Source organism: Patagioenas fasciata, chromosome 15 (assembly GCF_037038585.1).
Source record: "Patagioenas fasciata isolate bPatFas1 chromosome 15, bPatFas1.hap1, whole genome shotgun sequence".
Lineage (NCBI taxonomy): Eukaryota > Metazoa > Chordata > Aves > Columbiformes > Columbidae > Patagioenas > Patagioenas fasciata.
Genome location: NC_092534.1, coordinates 2,796,207 through 2,822,142, shown reverse-complemented (window position 1 = coordinate 2,822,142; position 25,936 = coordinate 2,796,207). Strand labels below are relative to the sequence as shown.

Sequence of the window (25,936 nt, the reverse complement as noted above, 5' to 3'; positions counted from 1 at the left end):
CGCCTGTGCTCCAGTAAATCCAGGTCTGAGGTACGAATCTCTTCACCTAACAAAATGAGCTACCAAAATTGTGGGTTCAGTTTCCAGGCAAGAGTGTGGCCGTTTGAGAAGATTCAGTGTTGTATAGGGTCAGTGACAGTCTGCTCAACCACTGAGTGAACCTGGAGGACTGCAGTTGAACAGGTATTAATAATAAAAGTGTGAGATCTACCTGTATATAATGGATTGAGAAGAAACAAGCAAATCACCTTATTCCCTTAAATATATTTTATAAATAGTAACTGATCATTAACAAATGCATAGTACCCTGGCTTTTTACTTATGCAACAGATGTTATATTGACATTATGTCAAACAAATATCTTTGTTTGGTCACAGATAAGTTATGTACTAAAACTGGTGGAAAGTCTGGTTTTTCCCTCTGCCCTTAACCCCGTGACTTAACAGGACTGGCTTGAAGAGCCTCCTTCCGAAGGGAGATGGGGTGAGACTGCAGCCTCATCCTTGGCATTCCTCTGAGACTGCAAACAGATCATTGTGATGGTGGAATTTAAGTGCAAAGTGAGGTGAAAAGATTAAGGCTATTATATGCAATCGACCTATGCTACCAGCCAGCTGCAATCTGCATGAGTGCATTTGCAACGATGTTCTAGCATTAATTTTACAAATTAAAGGTAGGGCTGTATATTCAAACAGGTGGGCTTGCACACGCATGCATAAAATCTGTGTTATGAGCTGGCTGAATCCTGCTTCCCGGAGCAGCAACGGTGCTGGAGAGCAGACCCGAGATGGGACGGTGCTGTGGACCTGCCTGCATATCCGAGCATTTCCAAAGCACTCTGCCTGATCTGATTATGGACTAGACTGGCTCTCAGTCTGGTGTCGTCCCAGCACCTGGATACAAATACACCTCTCTTATGAAACGTGAAGATGTTTAATGTTAGCCAAATGAATCATAGAAGCTCATTTCCCATCAAAAGCTTAGCAGGCCAGTGCTAAGCAAGGAGAAACAGGGATGCTGACACCTCCTCCCTATTCTGCTCCTCTGAGGTTTTCTTTCCCGGGTCTGCAACGGAGGAGAAACGCCTCTCTCCTCTGATAAATCAAACAAGCTTTTGTTGAGCCGGGCGGTTTGTTTCCCAGTTCAATCACAGGCAAAGCTCCTCCAGACACAACAAGGTGTTGCACGTGAATTCTCAGGAAAAAACACCTCATGCCTACGAGTGAACAGCAACCTGAAAAACGTTTCTGAATGTGCAGGTAGGAGAACAACTTTGAAAATGCGAACGATTAATTTACAAATACATTAAGAAAACAAAGAGCCAAAGAAATCACTGTTAATCAGTGGTTACGTTCAATTTCAAGCCAAGTTTAGTTTCTGAATATTTTTAAAATTCTGTAAGGCCTCAAACTCAGCAAAGCTCACAGGTATATGCTTTATTTAAAGCCCTTACATATGCCACCAAATTCAATGGGATCATACATGTCATTAAGTGCTTTTCTGGGTCTAGATCTAATTCTGTGAATTTACAGGAATTTCCAGGTGCTTCTTTAGGTCATAAGAGATCTGAAACATTTTATCATAATAGTTCTTTGGGTAAAGAAAAACTTAATGCAAAACTTTGCTTTCACTGATCATCGGGAAAGGTGTATCCCACTAGTACATGAAATTGCAACTACATATTAGAAGCCATTCTAGGGCAGAAGAGAGCCATGTATTTGAATAGTCACTTTGCTGAGAATGTAGATTGTATTGAATTGGTTCGTTTATGTGTTGACAAAATTTACTAGATGGTCCAGAATTAGTCAGAATTAAAATTCATCATAGCATTTTGTTTGATCTTAAAGGTGCCTTGCACATTAGATACAAATAGATACAAATAACTTGCAATATGAACTTCCTGAAAAATGTATTTTACACTGTAATTTAGTGTCAAAGACATGGAGACAACAGGAGTATATCTGAATTGTTTTACGAGCACAGTGTAATCACTGTGGGGTCTACTTACCTGTTTCCCTTTCACTGAATAATATTTAGTTTCTTTTCTAAATCTTGTCTACCTTTATAAGAGAGATAGCACTTATTAATGCCATCCCTGGGGCAAACTGTTGCAATTTAAGTTCCAGTCCCTGATCTGTATTCTGTGAGCGAAGGTGTTTTATCCATGGCATCTACAGGGTATTTCAAAATGGTGGACCCAGCATGTTACAATCACACAAAAATTTACAAATGGTTTAATGAGTTATCAAGTTTTAGAGACCTTTTAATAAGTGGTCTATGTTCCCTCCACCTGCTGTGCAGGCTGTAAGAGTTTCATTCATGGGCAGTTCGTGGTTGCAGAGATACGGTGATTTCAAATTGGGTCCAGCTTTGTGAAACACCCTGGATTTGTCTATTCGGAAATGCCTATACATGTACATGCCTGAATTTTGCACATATAAACGTTTAGAAATTTGAGCAATTCTGCAATAGAGCACATGCATTAGGCACCTATGGTGGGTTTACGGGGGCGTGTGTTGAGTTCTTACACAAAAAGCGGGTGTCTCCTGCGTGTCACGTCACTGCCAGAACAGTTCTCCTTGTGGCAAACACCGCTTGGTCGTTCGGAGCAGAATGTTCTCCAGGCAGACAGGTTGTCAGACATGTGCCATATGCACAACGTAATAATAAAATAAATGGAAGGAACCAGTAATTTCCACACTGAGTTGTCATGACAAGAAGCTGTACTACCCAAAAAGCAGAACTGCAGTTCTGTAAGTCTCTCCATCTTACCAGGCAGACCTGAGAAGGAGGCAGAAGCAGCAGGACTTGGTGCCTGGTGCATGATCTCCCTTAGTGAGACCGCAGAGAGCGAGAAAGCCACGACCTGCAGTGACCCTTGCTGAAGAGTCAGCACATCTATCGTGCTCTTACATGAGATAAGTATCGGTTTTCAAAACTGATAGAGCTATGATGATGGGTGCCAAACCACATCCTTACAGGTGGTTACAACAGCATGTGCTGTGCCATGGTGTAGCTCAGACATCTCCATACGTCCATCATGTGTGCAGCTGCAGGCATGGAAACCAGCACACAAACCACTGATTGCGTGTGTGTACGAGCAGTCACTACTCAACAGGCAGCACTCAGCACGCTCAGCAGCGTGGCTCTGGAAATGGCAGGCAGCTGCTGGGGTTTGTACCACGGTGCTGATGTGAACGGATTGGTTTGCCAGCTCTTTTTCCTCCCAGTCCTTAAGGACATCAAGGCAGAACTCATGAAGACAAAACTGTACACATGCAGAAGATCATTTCAAGATACTTCTGCTGTCTGCTACTGCAGAACTGCTGTTAGCTCACGAGGATTTCCCTCTGGCTCCGGAGGGCTTCAAGAACCTGCCTTCTTGTCTTGCAAGGATGGGAACTTGCTTCCTAAAGGAGTATGTTTACTAGATTCTCAATGAATCTTGCATCTTTTGTTCCTATTTATGGAGGTCTTTTGTTGTGATGGAACACCTGGGGCATAGATAAAAGTCAGTGCTTGAACCATTAAAAATGAGAGTAATTCTCAGAGACTGTGAAGGAGGGATCATCTTCTCTGATTCAATAACAAGTGTTTGCAATTTGTTACCAGTTCTATGGATTCAAAAGCTGTTAAAATGAGAAATCATCCAGTGTATGATTCAGTCATCTTTGCTGTACATGGACCTTACTCTTCCAAAGGCTTTATTTCTTTTAAGGCACATCAAATATCTTGTCTGCATACTTCCTTTTCTTGTAGCACCTAAATCACAGCCAAGCAGGTTTTTGCGCTCACTTTTGTTAATGCTTCTCTAAATACAGCAAGATTCATGATAGTTAGCAAGTTTGTTTGCTTAAATGTGTATAATTGTCTTTGGTTTATAATATCCTTGCTAACTCTGTGGTGCTGAGAGGCCAGTTTCTCCCAGGTAAGCTGACGCTCGTCTCTGCTAACGCGGCTGCTGGGAACTGCAGCGGGAAATGCAGGCGCCCTGTTCCCTTCCTCTCTCCCAACACCCGGCACCTCGTTCCAAGGGTTTGGAGATTTTATACAGAAGTTCATCAAAATTTCACTGTCACGCATGGGCATATGGCACCAGCTCCACCCAGCGCAGTGTTTTCTGTGGGATCCAGGGACACGAGGGAATTAGTGGCAGGAAAACGATCGGCAGAAGCTGCAAACACTGCGTCTGATACAATATCGTAAACAATCTTCCCTGACACAAGAAGTTGTATTAAATCAGTTACCACAAAACGGCCCTGTTTGCAAAGAACAGCCACACTATTTCGTGAGATAATTTTTACAGCAAGCTTTCATACAGCTGAGTGTGCATCAGAAGCTTAAGAATAGAACTTTGTCATTAAAATACTGTATTTTCCAGTGTTAGGCAAAATGAGAGAGTATTGAAATTTTCTTTAAAAAGCTTGTTTCCTTTCTAAGTATCATTTTGCAGCAAGTGATAGTGATGTCTCAATAAAAGTTTAGACACATAGAAAATATTGCAGGTGGCCAGTGGAAGAAACCTTTACACATCTCTACTTTGCACTGGTGCGTCATTGTAATAAATGTAGTCTGAAAGCCTCTCATGGTTTGAAAAACTGGCTCATCATGTAAACGCAACCTACAGTGTCACTTTTCATACAAAAGTCTCTTTTTTTTTTCTTCTCCTCCCCTTCTTTTTTGGGTACCACCCATCATTTTCTATAAAGTGGGAAGAGAAGAAGCAGCAAGACGCAGAAGCCAAAGAAACCAGTTCCTTCTGCATCTAAACCGCGTGCTATTTGCAACAGTCAGTGGCAGGTTCTAACTGAGATAATCCAAAGTAGGTCACCTTCATGAGTCTTCTCTACTGCCCAACTTAGTATCTCGGAAGGATAATAATATGATTTTTACTTAATGAGAGAACATGAGAAAAAAAGAGCTGCAGGAGGCTGTGAACTGCAATATCTCCTTCCCGAAGACAGAACGCCACATGGCAAGAACAGATGGGTAATCCTTCCGTGATTATCTCTGACCACTGGCTGAAAGAAAAAGCTGTCACAACACAGAGGGCTGTATATGAAGTACATATACATGACATTTCCCCTCATTGAGGGGTAGTAAAAGGTTATATATGCTAAGAGATTATAAAGAAAAAGAGATGCTTTCATGGGATGAAGGGAATAATTCTTCCATTTTCCTTCACTTCCTAAGTGGAGGGTATGCCAAGGTCCCGAGCTAGATTTATCTCTCAGAAGGAAGATGTGATATAGATTCCAAGTACGCGCTACGTATTTTGTATAAATTGAACATAGGAAACTACCTGCTTTTATTGTCTTTGACTATACTGACCCAGAAGTGAAAAATAAGGATTATTCAAGTTGCCAATTTATAGATACTCTTACCAGAATGAAATGTTGGTACTAAACATTTGGGGTTTGCATATACATTGACAGCAGAGTTTGCATTTGAAAACTATTAAGTGGCAAAGTGGAAGAAGACTGGATTAAGAACGGCTTGCTGTAATCTCAGTTTTTACAAAACCACCACAACTAAAGGCGTTTCTTGCACACAACGGTCACATCTCCATTGACTTGAGTTCTGACAATGCACGCTAAGAGAGAACCTGGCTCTTGGAACTCACTTGGAGATATAAAATAGATGTAAAATGAGTATGAGACAAGGAATCTTGGGCCTTTGCTTATGAAGAGATGGAGCAGTGAATAATCGTGGTAAAGTATACCTGAATTGTGAAGAGGGTTCATAGAAACCATAAAATGACTGAATTTGAGAACGTAGAGTAAGGCGATGACAGTGCTGTGGTTCCAAAAAAATCAAGATACCTTTAACATATCGCAAGACACCAGTATTTAAAAACAAAAAGCCATGAGTCGGGAGCCTGTTGCAGAGCAGACACTGAACTGTAGTCTGAGGTGGTGAAATTCTTATGAGCCTCTCAAACAGTAATTCCCTTCTCTGTTTCGCTCTTTCAGATTTGACATGTAGACCAGTGAGAGTGCCAGCCTGCTGGGGAAAAGGTATATGTCTTCATACGTAGAACACTTCACTAAAACGATGAGGGGTGGAATGTTATTCCTGCTGGTGGTAGAAGGAAAAGAAAGAAAAAAGGAATTTGCCACTTCAAGGGGGAACCCCAAATGTCAGGAAGATACCTCTGCTGCTGCTGCCCATTGCTCATAAAACATGGCTGGCGCTGGTGGCCCGTTTTCAATCTTTTCTGTTCCTAAGACACATTCTTTACAATTTTTTTAAATCATAGGAATATACACAAATCTGCTTCACAGATTTTTAAGGTTCAGTATATTAGAGATACCTATAGACAAATCAGTTCATTCCCAGACACGCTTTTTTCCTCTTCACCCTGATAACATATATCTGAAATCTACATTTTGATGTGGTAGGGACATGGCTGCTTTTAAGAAAAATGCAGATTTTCCCTCTGAAATAACTTAGTCTTTCACTGATTACAGAATGTGCTTCTAAACCGCCTGTGAGTCAGCCTGTGAGCTGGAGTTCAGATAAGCCTGCAGTGCTTGTTCACCAGATGGACTGCAAGCTTTGCAAAGCAGAGGAAAGGATAGTGCTTATTAACATTGCTCTAAACTTCACTTATTTCTCCATGCAAAGTCTGGTTAGTTGAGTCAATTTTAGACTATGTCTACACTGTAGGGAGGAGGAAATGTGTTTTTATGACAGGGTAGGTAAATGCTGCAAAGTAGATCAGAGTAAAAATTGTACTGGAAAGGAATATGGTTCTTTTTTTTACATCATTCCAAGTAGCCAAGATTGATACCCACCTCCTCTCAAACAGGCCCAGGCTGAATTTACATACCTATGCAGAGGTAAAAAATATTTAAGCCAATTATCTGTTAGGGATTTTAGAGCAAATTAGCCAATTCAAGTTAGTTATCCTTGCTTAAGACACCATCTCTTTGACAGTTAAGTGCAGCCATCCTAATACTTGTCTACTAAGAATAAAACCTGTTTTTTCTCTTACATACTTGGTGCTAGATACTGTCTCACGTAACATAGGCAACATCAAGAGTTTTCTGAGTGCTAAACCTCTCAAATGTCCTCCACATAGCCAGATATTTTCTGATGCAACACAGCTCACTCGAGCTGCCGTTACTCATGAATGTGATAATTAGAAAAGTCCATTTTATGGTTTTTAACTTGTACGTAATTTCTGATTGTAGTTTGTTCTCAGGATTTGTACAGTTCAGCTTTTGAGATTTTGTGATTTTCTTTCATCTTCAAATTCTCATGAAGTTCAGCCTTGCCCTTCTTACTTTCCAGTTTGAATCAGCACAGAAAAGAAAAAATAGTTAAATTATCCTCCATCTTCGTTCTCTTGGCTGTTTTCTTTAGCAACAGAAGGGTGTTGTGAGCAGTTAGCAGGCATTGGTCATCACACAGTTTTAAAAATGAATGTTATACCTACTGCACTCCCCAGATTTTACATAAGCTGTACAAACAGAGGGACAGGAGGATGGTGTCAGGGTGAGCCCGCTCCTCTCCCCACTCCGCTTTTTGCTCAGTGCACAAGTGTCTCATGCTGAGGCTCCCATCCCACTTTACATTGAGGACTCAGATCTTTATTGCCTATGAATTACTGTAGTTTGGATACAAATCTTCTCTCCAGACATGCTTTCAGTAGGACACATGTGAGACCAAGCATGCAATGTCATTCCTCACTGCCTTATCAGTCAGAGTAATTATATACAGAGATTAGGAAAATCCTCAGACATTTGCCGGTATAAAAATTGCCCCTGAAAATCTAGAGGTAATTTGCCAATAGGTTATAAATATTTCAAGAAACATGGATCACAATTTGGTCTTAATTACTGCTTTGCTCCTTTTAGAGAGAGCAGTGTTACCCTGTGCTAAAACATTGCCTGCTTCAATGTTGGTTTTAGGGCTTTTAGCCATTTTAGGGCATCGGTTTGAATGTGTCTCCCATCTCACAATGAGATACGCAGGATTGGAATCAGGCCCTGCGGTCTGTGGCTCTCTTGGTGATTTAGCCTGTTCAAAGTCTGTTTTTCCTGTCTCCATGAGCACCTCCTGCCCTCTAAAAACCCAGGGGAAGGCTGCATGGGGCACTTAATCCCAAGTGGAAAACACTTTTATCTAGTATTTGTCAGCAGATTTGCTTGGCTGTATTTATAATGCCCAATTATTTGATAGTTTGGAATAAAAATGATCCATCACCTTCCCAAGCTGTGCAGACTTGGTCAGCATATTCAAGAACACTTGAACACATTCAATATTATCTTATTTTGTTTTGTTTTGTTCAGATGGCTCACTTCACTGTACTTGTTTCATTGTTCTTTGGATCAGAAACTAAAGTACTTCGAATGCAAACAAAATCATGCTGGTCTCTGCAATTCCTAATTGGCTGTCATTTACAAAAAGCAACTGCCCTTATCAGGAGATATTATTTTTCACCTTTGGATTTGGTTTGTAAAGTGGAATTAGGCTTACAAAAAGAGGCGCTGTGCAGGCAGATTAAAAAAGCTCCCTACTTCACTACTATCATCAGATAATGAGATCTTTCAGATTAGAAAGCCAATACTAGCTTGGGAGAGAAAGGCAGCTGAAGCCATCCACTAGGTACACTTTTTTAGCTACTGGGCATTTAATGGGTGTCACCTCGTGCCTGTGCCTGGCACTTGCAGGCCACACAGGGCTGGGGATTTGTGCCATTTTTGCCCGTGAAATTGTTTGCACATGTTTGTGCCGGTGTCATGCACAGGGATGGCTGTTTGTCAGGTGGAAGAAACGATTGTGTCTGTACAGGTGTGTTTGGAGCAGCTGAATCATGGGGCATAGGCAGGGCCCATGGGACCAGTACTATTCAATGTATTCATTAATGACTTGGATGAGGGAATAGGGTGACTGTCAGCAAGTTTGCTGATGACACCGAGCTGGGAGGAGTGGCCGACACTGGAAGCTGTGCTGCCATCCAGAGACCTGGACAGGCTGGAGAGCTGGGCAGGGAAACATTTAATGAAATAGAACAAGGGCAAGTGTAGAGTCTTGAATCTGGGCAGGAACAACCCCAGGTTCCAGTGTAAGTTGGGGAATGATCCATTAGAGAGCAGTGTAGGGGAAAGGGACCTGGGGGTCCTGGGAGCAGCAGGGTGACCATGAGCCAGCACTGGGCCCTTGTGGCCAGGAAGGCCAATGGTACCTGGGGTGGGTTAGAAGGGGGTGGTCAGTAGGTCAGAGAGGTTCTCCTGCCCCTCTGCTCTGCCCTGGGGAGACCACACCTGGAATATTGTGTCCAGTTGTGGCCCCTCAGTTCCAGAAGGACAGGGAACTGCTGGAGAGAGTCCAGCGCAGCCACCAAGATGCTGAAGGGAGTGGAGCATCTCCCGTGTGAGGAAAGGCTGAGGGAGCTGGGGCTCTGGAGCTGGAGAAGAGGAGACTGAGGGGGGACTCATTCCTGGGGATCAATATGGAAAGGGGGAGTGTCAGGAGGATGGAGCCAGGCTCTTCTCGGTGACAACCAGTGACAGGACAAGGGGCAATGGGTACAAACTGGAACACAGGAGGTTCCACTCAAAGATGAGAAGAAACTTCTTCATGGTGAGGGTGGCAGAGCCTGGCCCAGGCTGCCCAGGGGGGTTGTGGAGTCTCCTTCTGTGCAGACATTCAAACCCGCCTGGACACCTTCCTGTGGAACCTCAGCTGGGTGTTCCTGCTCCATGGGGGGATTGCACTGGATGAGCTTTCCAGGGCCCTTCCCATCCCTGACATTCTGGGATTCTGTAGCCCACACCCAACACCCACAGGGGCGGTTTGAGCAGTGCTGGAGTTGCCTGTCTAAGGTACAAGCTGGTCAATAGCTATGCAGCAGGGCAATGAACGCAGAGTTGTTGACAACCTATGGAAGTTCGTTGATTTATCAACATTTCCTGTCATTAAGGAGCTCAAGCCGTGCCGCCTTTTTGCTGCGGCCATTTTTAACGCCAACAGCCGAACCGAAACAGCCTCATCTGGAACAGCTGCAGGTCGGTTCGGTGCGAAACGGGGCCAGGTCGGTAACAGAAAAAAAAGAAAAGCCTCGTCAGCCGGCCGGGCGCGAGGCGCCAAGCTGCGCGAGCCCGCGCTTTCCCGCCCGCCAGGTGCCGCCCGTCTCCCCAGGGCCGGTTCCCGCCGGCGGGCGCGGCCGCGTTCCCTCAGAAGATGGCAGTCGCCGCCCGCCCCGCCGCCGGCCGCCCCCTCCCCTCTCCCGCCCGCCGTGAGGCGCGGAGCCGCCCCGCCCCGGCCCGGCCCCTTCCCCTCGCGCAGGGCCGGCGCTCGCCCGCCCGCCTGCCAGCGGCGGCAGCAGCAGCCCCCGCTGCCGCTCCTCCTCCGTCTCCAGCCCACCCCCCCCTCCTCCTTCCTCTTCCTCCGCCAACCCCACCCCTCGCCCCAGGCTGGCCCGGCCGGCGCTGCCGCGCCGCCAGGGCTCCCGCCGGCTTCCCCCGGCCCCACGCGCCGCGCACACCTCCTCCGCCCGCCGGCCCTCCCTCCTTCCCACCTCCGCCCTCCTCCTGCTGACGTCTGGCTCTGCCCGGCTGAAAACTCCGTGCGGCGGCGGATGCGGCGGCTCTCGGGAGCGCGGCGGCAGCGAAGATGGTGGCCGCTCCGTGCGCCCGGCGGCTGGCGCGGCGCTCCCGCTCGGCGCTGGTGGCGGCGCTCACCGTGCTGCTCCTGCAGACCCTCCTCGTCTGGAATTTCACCTCCCTCGACGCCGGCGAGGAGCAGCGCGGCGGCGCCGCCGGCCGCGAGAAGCGAGACCGCGGCGGAGAGCAGCGGGCGCACCCGCAGCGCCGCGGACCCTCCGCCCCGCACGGCAAGGCGATGGTAGGTGCGGGCGGGGGAGCGGCTGCGCCCCGGGCTCACGGCGCTTCTCGGCTGCCCGGGGGGCGCGGGGAAGTTGGGGCGAGGGAGGCGCGGTCGCCTGGGGCTCGAGTCCCGCCGCCCCGCGTGGGCGCCTCTCGGCGCCGCGCAGGTGCCGCGGTACCGGTGGGTCCCGCCGGGTCCCACTGCCTGGGCTCGCAGCCGCGGTCCCGCTGCCTGCCCACGGCGGGAGCGCCCGGGGCTGCAGCGGCAGCAGATGCACCAGGATGCTCTTTCCTCCTCTCCTCTCCTTCTCTCATCTCTTCTCCTTTCCTCTCCCCGCTGCCCCTTCGGCTCTGCCCGCAGCGGCCGTGTCAGCGTCCCCAACTTCCCCGGAGGGCCGCCTGCCCGACACGGTCCCGAGGGGTTTTATTTCATTGCTACTTCATATTTTTTTCCATCTGGAAACCGCACAGGCGCTATTCTTTATTGCACAGCTCTATTGGGCCCGGTAGGTGACAGGCAATGAAATCTAATACAATCATTTTATTAACGGCTAAAAACTCAAGGATACTGGAACTGTGCCCTCTCGCCCTATTATTTTATCTTGCAAACTCCCAAGTTTTAATTTAAATTACTCGCGCCTGGAACTGCAAGGGGTTGCAAAGCTGGCCCTATTGCCCGTTGTGCTTCGGAATTTTCTAATAGGCACGTGAAAAATCAAATTATCTGTGTTCTTGGTCAGTTAATGCGAACCTCTGAAATAGGTGTTTGTGTTCAGCTCAAGAAATACTCTGTTTTGGTTTTCTTTAAGCAGTAGGCTTATGTTAAATAAGTGTTACCTCTTAAACTGTGCATACATTTTTTTCCTGGTTCTGTATTTCTGTTTACAACCTGAGAGAGAAAGCAAGAGCTTGAGGGTCAGAGATGACTTATAAATGATTGTGGGTGTTTCAGCCACGGAAAGGCTGCAGAGAACTGTGCCCTGTGTACACGAGTGCTCTGTCACTGACATTTGGAACAACTTTCTGAATGGTGGTACGTACCCATCCAGTGTGCGCAGATTCTGCTGTGCTTTCTAGATGTGAAAATTAAAATTCTTGCTTACTGAGCTAAATTTTTTCTCTGCACATGATTTTATCTTGGTATTTGCTGGGTTCATAAATGTACCGATTCAGGCTCACTGTTTTTCTTCTAGTACTCTGCCCTCTGCTTCTTTTTCTGTCTCTAGTATTTTTATTCTTTTGTCTTTCATTCTTCTCCAGCTTTTTGGTTCTTGGTCTCTCCAGTGTGGGCTGTGGAAGGTGGGGTGTGCTGGTCTGGGGCAGGCGGGGGGCTGGGATCGAACAGGCTGTGCTGGGGGCTCCAGCCCCGCTCACCGAGCTTTCTAGGAAATAATCCTCTTCTGTGGGCTCCGGGGCAGAGTCGGAACCAGGAGCGTTAGCGGTTGTCCTACAAATGTCCTGGCACAGCGGTCCGGTTTGCACCCGGTGCATTGGAACAAATGCTGAATTCAGGGCTGAGAGGTAATTGTTTCCGTGCTGGCAACACACGGACGTAGAATATGATTATTTTGATGCTGGCAGTAATGAATCACGCCTTTGTGCATACAGATAGGATCAAAGACCTAAAGATGGAGCACCGGGGTTCCGAATAGAAAACATGTTTTAAAACACATGCTGAGTGTACCTGTTTTCTCCTCGTTATCTGAGTAACTAGTGTGGATCACACTGGGCTGTGCCACAGGGTCTGACATTGGTATTAAAAAACCCCACAACACTCAAGATAAGTGACAGTGCATTTGACAATGTGCTTTGTCAAGGAGTGACTGGGCAGTACTTCTTCAAGATGACTTAATGGTACTTGTGGCTTTGCAGTGTCTGCACAATGGGAAGTGGCTGCCATCCTTACAAATACTTTGTCAGAATGCAAAACCCCACACTTAAGCATCTGCCTGTTGATGAAAATGCGTGCTCGGTGGAAAAGCAATAGGGAAATTGGATTTGTGCAGATTTCTGCCTTAACAACCCGCCAGCATGCTTATATTGGTAGGTGAAGTTCCCAGGTGTTTCTGACAGGCAAGTGTGGATTTATCTAAACATATCTATGTTTCCTGTCTTTGAGGCAACCCCAGTTTTGATTTCAGACTCAATTCATGAGGAAAATATGTGTTTAGTGGAATTACATGATATGGAATTGGTGTGAAAGAAGCTTCTTTTTTTTTAAACGTTGCTTTGTTTCCACATTATAATGCAGTCTGTGCAACCCAAGCAAAGTTATTATCCGTCTCAGTCCAAATTTCCCATAGTTTGTGTATGTCAAATAGTTTTGCAACAGTTGGAGGAGCTGGCTGGTGTGAGTACAGTAGTCCCATTATATCCAGATGACTTTGGATTAAGCGCGTCTGAGAGGCCCTCCAAGGATTTGTCAAAGATTTCTCAGTCTTCCATTTTAACCAAAAAAGAATATTAATTTTAATTTGTGTTTGGTCTGTTAATGGAGTGATGCATTTAATACATCTTTGAGAAGTATTATCACGAAAGGTCACTAGATGTTTGCTTGTGATGTATCTGATCCCTTCACTCTGAAGAGAGCCTTTAGTACGTGGATGTCCTGGTAACTGCCTTTTCATGAGCCTTAATACTAAATTAAGTTACACAAACCGAATTTTGGACACAATGTAGAAAATGGTGCTTCTCAAACCTAGGTCTGAAAGTTGCCATAGGAAGTTGCAATGTTTTTATTTGTTATGTTTTTTCCTTGTCTCTGACCTATGTACAAGACTAAAATGGTGGTATGTATTTTACTTTACTGAGCTGGACATAAGCAGTGTGGGGATTTACTAATTTGTGCCTGTGGGAAAAGAAACCCAACCCTTTGTACCAGGTGTTTAAGAGGTATTTAGACTCGTATTAAATGCTGTCAGATACATGTAATAAGCAATTTCTTTTGGAAAATGAAATAACATCGTGCCATAGGAAAAAATGTTGCCACTCTACCTGTGCGTAATTGCATATGAATTGCCAACATGGCAGGAAGAAGTGATTTGGATTGAGCTACTTTGCAACTGAAAACATTTACTGTGCTAGATCCCCCGGCCAGCTACACGTGGAGCTTTCATCACTCCTAAGCAGTTTCCTGCAATTGTTGCACACTGAAGTAAACCAGGTTATAGGTATCTTTAAAGGAGTATTAATTGTGTTGGTAGCAGTGACTTCAGTGGGTACTTGCAACCATGTATGATTTCTACAGCTGTTCGGCACCCTTTGCACAAGCATTTTTCATTCAGCACAAGTCAAACATCGAAAGCAAGCAAGAATTACAAGCGACCATCTGAGAACGGGCTGATTTTTACGTAAGGGTCTTTATCTTTGGAAAGTATGCAACAGCTTTTTGTGAAAATACCATAAGCATGCTGCTTAGTCTCAGGCTTTTTTAATGCAGCCTGCTAGCCGTGGTGGAAGGGGCTTGTTGGTGATGTTGAAGCCCGAAGGGAAGAAGAGGGAGTGCAAATGCCCACGTCAGGGCTGCTGGTGATGTGACAGCAGAGCATCTGCCGTGGCCTCAGCGCTGCCCGGAGCGGCAGCTGCGCCGCGCTGGTGCGCTCGCCTTACCCAGCTGCGGCCTCTGCCTTGGAATTAGGCGTCGAAGGCAACGGCTGTGGCTACGTAATACTGCTTTCTGCCCTGTGGCAAGTTTTTTTCATTACTGCCTCTTTTACCATACGGAAAAATGCCAGTGCATTGTTAGTGTGTCAGCTGAGTGAAATATAGCTCTTGCCTGCTGGGGTGGGATGAAAGCATTTCTTTAGTCTGAAATTTTGTGTATTCATTTTAAAGAATGTTTCTTCCAGCATGAAGCTATCAAAGGAACCAAACATAACTATTGATAGCTTGAAATGCTCACAACTGTTAAATGAAAAGTAACTCTTGTGTGTTTGGGGACTGTAAGAATTATCTGTTTTAATTCCAAGCAAAAGTATTTCTCCTTCTCCTGGGAATGTGGAGAATGAGGCTGGGTCCAGTGCTCCTCCGTGTCAGCTGAATGTGCGCAATCAGGTTGTATTTCGTATTGCTTATTCTTCCTGGTGCTCTAAAGTGATGTGTGCTGAGCTCCACCGGGTTAAAGATGCAAGAAGCCAAAAGCTATTACAATGTGTGCCTAAACGCTGTCATACCTGTGGGTTACTGAAACTTGGTAAGGCATCCAGCTGCTGTTCTACTCAACCCTGGCAATTTTAAAAGCTGTGATCAGTTGTTGTAACTGAGTGCAAAGTAGCAGCAACTCTGTAATGCTGGAGAAAACCAGGGGAATTGTACAGGAAAGAAAACCCTGGAAACTTTACTTTGCTTTCTCTAAAATCCATGCATCAAATATTGCCCCCTGCCTTTTCCAATGCTTCCCTGAAGTAAGAATGGTGCAGAATTCACCTTGCATATCAAACAGAAGCTTGGTGTCTTTTCAGGTTTGGAAATAAGAGAGTTTTCTTTTGGAGAATATTTGTCCCTGTAATGTTTATGTTCTGCAGGTGGATTCCCAGCACTGTTTTGCCAGAAACAAACCCACAGACCCACCCTCTGCCACACATCCATGTGTTATCCATGTGGGAGCTGCTTAACATGCACAGCACGCAGGTGCCAGTGGAGCAGCTGCGTTACAACCTTGCTTTACACTGGGGTAGTAGCAAGGTGGGCATCAAAGGAGGGAGCTCCTGCCTTGGGCAAGTTGCTGAGCTGCTGCTGGAAGACTCCATGTAGTCGCTGGGAGTTCACTCTACAAAGTTGTGCTTAAGCTTATATTAATTTGCTAAACTCCAGAAAATGAGATTTCAAGAAACAAACAAACAAACCAACCCAACCAAGAACAACAACAAACACACAGAGCAAACACACAAACAAACAAAACCAAAAAACAAAACAAAAAACTGAAAAAACCCACCCTGAAGTATTTCACCTCTAATTTATCCGTTTTGCTTAAATTGACGAATGTATAGGTTCCATATATTATGACACGACCAGATGGTACCTGTTTAAACATCTTCCTCTCTAAGTAGCTTGTTGATGCAGACATGTGGCCTCACTAATTACAGCTCTGAACACAAGAAATAAGTGGAAAAAGGTTTTCAGAAAAATTTCCAGACCTGAAAGGTCCAAGAGAGCTTAATGTGAGCTAATTGCTTACCTGTTAAACTTTGGTCCAGTGTGAGTCAAGATCTTTAAAGTGGGTTCTCACTTGTTTTAGTACACCTGCTGGTCTTGGTGAAACAGCTCAGTTGAGCTACCTCAGGTTGTGAATAAAATTAATGGCATCAAGCTATTAAGTGGCCAAAAGTGATATATTTCTTAGAGAATGGATCCGTAGTACTGACTTGACCATTAAGTACTATTTTGCTTGTTAACGGGAGCTTAATCATGCTGTAGTATGGCTTTAATAACTATTGAAAAGGAAGATGGAGACAACTGATCATTTTGTAATGGGAAAGGGGGGAAACAATACATCTGCAGCTAGAAGCTGCATAACAATTTTTACGAAGTCTTAGCACTTAACAAGGCACATGTTAATAAAACAAACAAATCTTTTCAGTAACGCAGAACTAATGTATGCATTATTTAAAAAGAGTATTAGAACCAGATTAGATTGATGCACTCCTGCAGCATTTACCTCGTTAAGCATCTTTTCTGTGGGGATGTGGGAAGGTATTATATGAAATGAATGTGTGTTAATTGGTTATGCCATCGGAAGTATTTTTCAGGCCACGGGTGTATTTTTGTTGTGTTGGTTTTTTATTCTTTAATGTATGATGGGATTTTGCAGATGTTCCCTTTGAAATAGAAGCGTTTTCATTTTTTACCACGATACAACCAGCTGTTGTACGAGAGACACACAAATCCCATTTACTTCTTGTCAGCTATTGCAAAACAGGTACTTTTTGCTGTAAGAGGCCCTCGTTACCTGCCACATGTCGCAGTTGTACTTAGAAATATTTTTCCAAACATTTTTTTCCCTTCAGTATTGAAAGTCCATGATATGCGATACAACCTGTTATTAGTGCTTGCTGAAGGGACAGCAGTACAATAAAAACATGAAGTGAACTTAATTTGTAGGAACAGTCAAATTACATAACCTCAAGGATTAATTTTAATCAAATACTTCCTGATTTTTCTTTAGAGTGTTAAAATTAGGGCTGGCATTTCACTGGAGCTTTTCCAGTGACCCTTTAAATGGGATACAATGTCCTGCGTTTTTTCTTCTAATCGAGGCCGATGAGGTGTCTGGTTTGGGCAGGCGCAGGAGGATCCCTGCGTGGATACTTGCGGAGTGCACGTTTACTGCTGCGTGTTACTTGTATTACTGCACTTAGTGGCACTTTCAAGTGTTTGAGTGAGATTTTTTTCAACTTGGGAACCTCGGTCCCTCTGAATTTAAGTAATGGTGGGCCTTTGATGCTGCGCCCCAGAGGATGTGGTCTGTGGGAGCAGGGAGAGTTGGAGTCCTGGTTCACTCCTTCCATCAGTAACCTCTTGACATGTGTGGCAAAGTGTTTAGAGCCGCATAGCTACAAGTTGACATGTAGTTTTGGGGTTTTCAGTTATTGGCTCTCCAGACTTAGTCCTCTTTAGTCTGATAATTGTATATATATAAACATTTTTCCCTTCCCTCCAGAGGAGCTGAGCTCTATCAGGTTCCAACTTTATTTGATGTTTGGTGCTGGTGATTCTGGCTGTCCGCTTTTGAGCACTTAAGCCTGGGCTGAATCTCACAAACACTGGGATGCTAAATTCAGCCAGTGTGAGGCCTTCTAATGGATGGAGATGAGTGCCTCCAGAGGACAGTTCTGCTTGCTCAAGGTCTGAATCTGTGCAAAAGCCTCCTCCTCTGTGCCAGCAAGAGAGGGGGCCCATGGCAGCGATGCTCGGATACGTGCAGTGCCACTGTAGGAATCCATTCCTTCACACACAGGCCTGGCATATATCTCTTCCCCAGGCTGCAAAGTGTGCTTGTTTTTAACTTCCCGTCTTTTGCAGAAGTGGTGTCGGGTTGAAGTAATCAGTCCTTGCGAAATAGTTTGAGGTCTTCAGCAAAGACCGGGACCAGCTTGTCAGCTGCCATGCGTTGGCGTGGCTCCATTAAAGTCAGTACAGACCAGCTGAGGATTCTGGACCTGCAAATGTAATTACTGTTACAATAATACTGTCAAACAAGTAATCATTATTTTTACTCTCTCTTTTCATTTCAAAATGAGAAAATTATTTCCTCTTGGATCACTGAAAGTAATTTACATTATGCACAATAATGGTCTACATGGAAATATAATTATTATTCATTTGTATGGCACCATCTGGGCACTAGAAGCGTTGCAGACACATGTGAGGAAAGGTCCCTGCCTTTGAGAGCTTGCAGGCTGAGTGGCAAGTATAGCTGCTAGCACTTAAGAGTCACAAGTGTAACTTGTGCGGTTTTGCCATCAGGGACCTGTTCAGCACAGGGCTCCCACAAACTTTCTTCAGTGATTTCCACTCGCTGATCAGAATTTCTCCGTGATTATCACTACACAGCCTAAGGGTAGGATGACTCAAAGGACTGATTAGTGTGGATGGATCAAGAAAGAGATCAGCAAGAGGCTAGTATTATAAATGGACTGCCTGACTGTTTTCAGGCACGTAAAGGAGGTTTCCAGGCTTCACTTGGAAGCAGAAATTGGTCTTGATGGCCCGTGGACCTGTGCCTCTATGGACTTGCTCCCAAGCTTTGCATCAGACATAGGACTGAAAGCTTTACTGATTTTGAGTAGCAGTGAAGAGAGCAGGCTTTCTAATCGTGTGGATAGAAAAATTGAGCAACGTGTAACGTTGCCTAAACTTCTATATGGCATAACCTTGCTGAGTTCATCCTTTTAAGTGAAGTATCAAAACGGTCAGTGGAGGACACTTAAATCATGTGACTTCTTATTTTTAGAGGTGATTAGAGGATTCCTTCAAGAGATGAGCTATTTATAGCATGTCTATCATTGGCTGCTTTTTTGTGTGTGTGTGGTAATGAAATTAAACTTCACAATAAATGAAAATCAGTTTAGTAAAAAAAGTTAGCTAAAAAGGATCTCGCAACAGTGCGTGGTTGACTCTGAGGTCAGATCTTGGCTGCTTCCCACATATATTTTGTTTTCTAGCTACTGCTCTATTGCTGTTCTGTTATATTATTAGAGAGTAAGTGGGATGCTTATTTAAAATGATTCTGCAAAGCTGAATGACACAGCAAACTTTAGTTTAACTTGGATTTGGTTGAATGAGTCATGGGCACTCATTTTTCCTTCATACTGCAGCCTGTGCTTGCCCTTCAGATGTGCTTTTTGGTTCAGTTATGATGGTGGAGTCAGAGTGTTTTCCTTAGAGTTGGTGCTGTTTGCTGACTTTTCTTAATGGTGCCTTTTGAATTTCATGCTCTCTGAATTTCCGAGAGGTCTTTGGTTTTGTTCTTAAAACTCAGCCTGTTTGTAGTTGGCTTTGTTTGTTATAATTGCAGTCTTTGATTCAGGAGGACACATGGTTTGTTAAAACATCATATTTGGAAGAAAAAGCGATGGAAGTTGTGGCTGTATTGACTAAAGTGAAGCAAGTGGAGCTAACTGGCCATCTGGTGATGATGAGAATTTAAATTGGACTTGTGTGTAGAAATGGAGTGTTACCAGAGGTCTGGACTGGGGTCATCTTGAACAAGCATGTAAAGAAAATGCTATCAAGCTAATATTTCCTGGTAGAAAAAAATAGTTTCACGAAAAATAGCAACTTGTTACCTGCAGAGGTCCACATTTGGGTAGCTGGAGATAAATCTGAGCACCCAATTATATCAACTTAGATGCCTACAGGCTTGCTTATGCACTTAAAACTTCTTATGGATGCCTGACACAGATGTTTAAATATGTAAATGTGGATTCAGGTGTCTACCTTAAGGCATCTAAGTTCAGCAACTTGGCCTATGGTATGTAAAACCCAAGCCAACAGGCAGAAGAGGAGTAAATGTAGTAAACAAAGCTGTTAGTGTGTATACACCAGGAGAATAATAATACTTTGCACAGGTACTGTGCCTCAAATTGCTGACGTTTTGGCATTCACTTGAATGGAGTTTAGTCACTCAGTTGCATAAATAGCAACTTGGAGGTGCTGTCTGCTAGCAGCGCGCACCGAGCGGTGCCTCGGCAGTGAACTAGCTTTTTGGCAGCCTTTCAAGAGAAGATGTGCAAGTCTTCAGCGCAATATTTTGATAAGTCATTGGTTCTTATTAAATAATAATTATGGCGATAATTATAACTGTAGTTGGCTATGACTGAGCTGCTGAGTAGGGGCGGTGGGAGGAGGATTATGAAACATTCTCCTAAAACCATCTGAATCCTGCTTTTTTAGCTGCGCGCACAGGGATGAGGACGCTGGTGTCGGTGCTGCTGGCGTGTCGTGTGCCAGCGCCCATGGGAGGGAGCTGCGGGCTCCCGCACACTCTTACAGCCTGCTCGTGATTGCAATAGCAGGGATGTGATCAAAATAGTGATAGTATTGTGCAGCAGGACAGTGGTAAAATGGTGTAATAAGCTTGTGGCTGTCTGGCTTTCTGTAGTTAGCCCTGTGATATTTGCTGTGTCTGCAACTTCATAACAAGATTATGTTGTATTGTTCCCAGAAGCCCAGGTCAGGCCCTAATAATATTGAATCCAAAGGAAAGTTTCCATTAGCAGGTACTCTAACTATGATGACACTTTTCTAATCTAATTCAGTATTAAATGTTTATGCTAGCCAGGCTGCTGCTGTGTGACCTCCTGTGCTAAGTGACTGCAAGTGATTAATGACTATTTATTAGAAAAAGGTGGTCTCAAATCTGCTCATTTTCCAGAGAGTGTAAACGATGATTTCCCTTGCTCACCTCCAAGCCCCAGTTAATAGAATGTGGTATTCTTCTGTGTGCTTTCTTTTGAAGTCGATTTTTCTCACCCCTGGATATCTAGGAAATGCAAACAGCACTGGCTGCTGCCTTTCCCCCTCATATGGAGCTGGGGTGGGAGTTTTGGGGTGCTTCCTACCCTTGTTTAGGGCTTCAGCGAAATGCCTCATGAAATGGGCAGAAGGAGAGTTCAGAGTTTAAACTGCAGGACAAGGTTCTGTACGGGGAAGAAGAGAAAGTTAGAGGTCAGCTGGAAATCTCTGTGGGACTTCTGGGAGCACAACCAGTTTAAAACCAGGATAAATCTAAATGCATTTATCACTCTTTCAGAGCACAGGACTTTTCCAGAAGCGACTCTCATAATGAGAGCTCATTTTGAGAGGTAGCTGGCGCAGAGAAAGAACAAGGTTTATTTGGCTTTTTGGATCGGTTCACGTAGCCCAGGACTTTGTTTCTGCAGTTGCTGTGGGATCCGCTGTTTATGCACATATTCCACATAGTACAATTTGACCCAAAGGTATTTTTCTGTGAAAGTTAGGTTATAGGGTTTGTTTGCCTTTATAGAACCAAGTATATAAGTAAAAAGTGCTTGTTTATTATTTAAGGCAGTTTGGTTTTTGTCCATTTTAGTCCCATCACTAGTCTGTCCGGCTGAACACCGATCTTGTGCTGTCAGAATGTTATCAACAGGGTATTTCATTCTGTAGTTTCAGTCCTTCAGGGGATGTTCACTTTCTAGTTGCACTGATGTAAATTTGGAGTAATTCTCATATGAAGGACCCCTGAATAAATGTAATTGTGGAAGAAAATAAGTGTCTTGCAGGTCAAATGGTTCTTCAAGGACTCCATGTCTGGACAACATGGACATCTTAACAACTGATGGGTCATCTGGTTGCTTTTGAAATGTCACTGTAATTTTGTAAGAAGTGTTGAACAGTCATGCACTATGCTCTAGATGTTTTCTGTTTGTGGTGCATGTGTCATTTGGCAGGGATAAGTGAAAGGAAGCCCTTGAATTTCTCACTGTCCTGGACTCACCTCCTGGGTTGTGTTTCCAGTTTAGCTCCCAGACCTGCATTCTGCCACCCCAGCAGATCTCTGCGGTGCTCTGAGGCCTTTTGTAGTCGATGAGCAAGGCGCTATTTGTTTTGCCTGTTAGTAAATGTTTGTATTTTGTTGTTAGTTTTAACATAGTCTTGTGTATTAGCTATTTCCTCTTCCCTCTTAAACAATTCACTCCTGTTTCTGGAGGTTTTCTTGGTGGTTGCAGAGGCTGGTTCAAGTCTAGTTTGAAGACACTGGGAATTACGGTGTTGACTTCAGTAGCTCAGCTGTGTTGGTAGCACAGTTGCTAAGGAGGTGGATTAATGCAACTGGAGAGGAAAGTACTTTGGGTCTGTATTAGACACTTGATAAATAGTAGCTCTGTTACGGAACACTGTTTCTCCCTTGAATAAATTGGTATGGTTTTGTTTTCCTTGCTTGCTGTCATTGGTAAGCTGTTTGCTTCCTAACTCGTAGTTGTCCAATTCGAAAGACGGGTTTCCTGTTTGCTTAAAATAAACACTTCTGCAGCATTTGCCAGTTTTACACTGCCTGCAGACAGCAAAATGTATCCTCAGATGTTTGAATCTGCCGCTATGGTTAGGATGGTAGTTTTGTAGTGATGTGGAGATGCTGCAAGAGTTTGAATCATCCCTTTAGTACAGAGTTAGTGGTTTGGTGGTTTTGGGGTTTCCCCCCTCCCTCTTTACTAGAGTAAAATGTATTTGGGGCTCGATTTTGCAATTCTTATGCAAACAGAGGTATGCACGCATAACTGTATTCCATAGCGGTCAAATATTTGTGACTCTCCGTGCTAATTAATATAAAAGTAGCCCATTTGGGTGATTTGACCAGGATTTTCCAGTCTGGCTGTTGCTTTGAAAGGTTTTGCTTTGCGGTATGGAGTTTAAGTGGCAAGCCAACACTGTATCAAGTTTACGCTCTTTTAGTAGCCAGTTACTTTTGAAAAACTCAACATTTTAACATTTAGTATTAGCTCAGACTGGTATCATTATCCTCTGTAAGCCCGATGTGCGAGAGATTATAATTTAGGACTAAGTTTGAGACACCTTTGCCGACTAGAGTTCATCTTTTTTGGTGTACTCACATTTGCTATAGGATGGAGCCATAGGTGTGCAAGATCTCCAGTGATACAGCACACTGAGAATAACCTGTAGGGCTTCAGAGCCACTGACTGGCTTCGGCAGGAGCTGGGGGCAGACTCAGAGGTAAAATGAGGCAAGAATAGTCTTATGAGTATTATCGTGTTAGGGTTTTTAATGTAGCTTTTGTATATTCATCTAAGTTGTTAAACTGAAAAGAGTCTTGAAATGAAGGTTGTTCTTTCGTCCTGAAGTGTTCCATGATATTACGAACAAACAAAAAAAAAAGAGCAGTATTTGATAGCAACGCTGCTTTAAATGACTTTTATAAATACTGGTTCTGTAAAACCTAAAACCGATCTGAATTTGGCATGATTTCTCTTAAGCAGAAAATAATATAAAACATTTTTCCAGCTTTTCATTCCTGTTCTGAATGGAGATGACCTGTGACAGGAGAGACTGACAGGGCTGGGCAGGTACAGTTTGAATTCCTGCATGTTTCTGTTGGCAGTGCTGGAGTTATTTAACAACAACTCTTCATTTTTAGTGTTTTTTAGGAGGGCTGAAACTTGTAATTCAGGCTTTTCTTTATTGAAAAGGCCGTTAGTATTCTGCTAGCCTTGTGCCTCCTTGCAAGTTGTGCAATGTTAATGCTTTCATCCTGTGCGCAGTTACTAAAGACGTTCCTACTGGAGGACTGCACTCTGAATTTTGCATTATGCTTGATGCATGGGAATATTATGTTGATAGAAGTTGTGTTAAATCCATCTATGTTACATTATGGTTTTCCTCTGATACAGCTTTTAAGGCGTCACATGCTTCAATAAATGTTTACTGGGGGACTTCTTTGGGCCAGGTTTTGAAAGGAATGGGTGGTGGTTTTGAATGGGTTTAAAACGCTTGCTTTGTATTCAAGTAGATTACCTGTGTCAGAATTTAATTTAAATGTACTGATCCCCACTTATGGAGAGAACTAAATTACTCGCATGTGGTGGTCTGCCTGGGGTCAGCCAGCCTCAGGGTAAACTACAAACACTGCTGTTGAAGACGTGTGTTGTACTCTGCTCAGCCTGCACAGTGTGTCAGCTTTGGCAGTTGTTTAACAGTGTTTTTAACAGTTGGACTCGGTGATCTCAAGGGTCTTTTTTTCCAGCCTAAATGACTCTGTGAGTAGCTCTGGCAAGTAAAGGAAAACCTCAGGGTCTAGAAGAAAGGTGCTGTGTCTCAGGCTGTGTTGCCACAACTGGATGTAGATTCACCTCCCAGCTTTACGGGATGCTCTGTGTGTGGCCTTCTCGTGGAGGAGGAAAGTTCAGGGGTGGCTTTCTCTGCTTCCTGTTAGTCAAACAGGAGAACCAGCACACGGCATGGGGACCTGGTTTGTGGGTACCGCTTCCTGCAGACGACAAACCTGTATTGAAGCTGCACTGAGAGGAGATGTTTGCCACGCATCCCTGTCTGATTTTTCAGGGGAAGGTGACTACGCTGGATAGACCAGCCACCCAAAGGAGTATCAGGGTTTAAAGGGCATCCATAACCTGGCAAGTGGCTCGCTGGGAAATGCAGAAGGGAAGGTGTATTTGAAGAAAAGCATAAGGTGTTTTTTTGCCAAAATACCTGTTGGGGATTGCTGTGACTAAGATGACTGTGTAGATGTACTTTGCTGTGACAAACTGTTATTCTGATACCAGTGCAAAAAACATCTGTTTTATATAGCTTCTATGCATTAGGCATGTGCCCACCATAACCCTGTGCAAGTCCTCCAGAAGCAGACATGTTCTTCTTTGTTTCAGTTTCAGAGTCTTCAATTTGAGCCAAGAATAGAAGTGACTGTTGAGAAACCAGTTGCCAGCCCTTAACCTACCCAGAGGGGTTGCAATGGCATCTCTCTTGCTGCAAGAGAGGAGACCCTCCTGCTTCAGCTGTCTGCTAGGCTGCTGTGCTGGGCCGGATGCTCCAGCTTGGGGCAGTGATGGTCGCCACTTGCCCGTTAGATTTAGTTACTAGTGCTACGGGCAGGGGTTGTTCCTGGCTCACCCGCAGCAGCTGTTTCTGTTTGAGAGCAGTTGGTGGGAGGGAACCCATTTTATCTTTCTGTTCTGTCTGTAATCAGGATAATTTTTCCGTGAGCTGAACACACATCTGTGGCCTAAAACCTGTGCTCAGCCTGGAGGCAGTCAATGGAAGGTGATGATTCCCGCAGTCTGGCATTCGCTTAGCGTTAGTGGCAGCTTGTGGTGCTTCACTGTTGCACATTTTATTTTTAAGGATTCGGCACTGATATTAATGAAGTCCTTTGGTTTGCACATATTAGCATAAATATGAGTATCTTCTGAACATGCCTAATATTTCTTGTAGCGTTACCAATCTCCTTAAGTAGTCCTTTTGTCTGTGTAGGAAGGGAAAAACAAAACAAAACAACCCCACAAACACAAAAAGCTTTGGCCATTCCAGCTGCTGAGTTGTGAGCACTAAATCCTTGGGAAGAAGCTTTTCTATTATCCCTAATGCTTTAAAGCTAGCTGAATAAACAAAATGAGCACAGATGTTTCCTCGCTGGTGATACAGTTCATAAGACTACACCACTAAAGGCATTACTCAGCTGCAACTTAAACTTCTGTGTGCAGAAATCTGTTGACCAAACAATTCAGTCTTACTCAAGAAGACTTCCTGCAAAGTTGAACAGGCTTGCTGAGTAATACTTTTTGTGCTAGCAGTTTATTAACCATTTAATGAATTACCCAGATGTGTTTAGCCAAACAGCTCTTCTGACACTGCGATGTGCTGTTGAGATTGAGCCCTGGTCCTGGAGGAATGGGCGAACTGTACGAAGGTGTGAACTGTGTGAAGATGTGTGTGTTAAGGCTTTCAGGTGAGCTTGAGAAATCTGACCACTTACACCCTGCTTGTCACTACATGATCTGCTATTGTCATTAAAAAATAATTATAAACCAGACTGCTTTCTTGGCATGTGCGTGTGAGGACTTATGCTTTAATGATTATTTCAGACTATGTATTTCAGGGATTGTAGA

At 44.2% G+C, this 25,936-nt stretch overlaps 1 protein-coding gene across 4 annotated transcripts in view; it reads left to right on the top strand.

The window, feature by feature from the left end:
- XYLT1 (xylosyltransferase 1) overlaps nucleotides 1–25,936 on the top strand; it is a 276,271-nt gene that overhangs the window by 64,766 nt on the left and 185,569 nt on the right. For 2 of the 4 annotated variants that reach the window (XM_065850894.2, XM_071815169.1), the window contains exon 1: nucleotides 10,436–10,854. The exons of 1 other annotated variant lie outside the window; for it this stretch is intronic. In XM_065850894.2, the coding sequence (XP_065706966.2) occupies nucleotides 10,624–10,854 (231 nt within the window). In that variant the 5' untranslated portion in view covers nucleotides 10,436–10,623. Of the gene's footprint in view, nucleotides 1–10,435; nucleotides 10,855–25,936 lie in introns of those variants that run through there. One more of the 4 variants, XM_065850893.2, reaches the window with a different exon arrangement.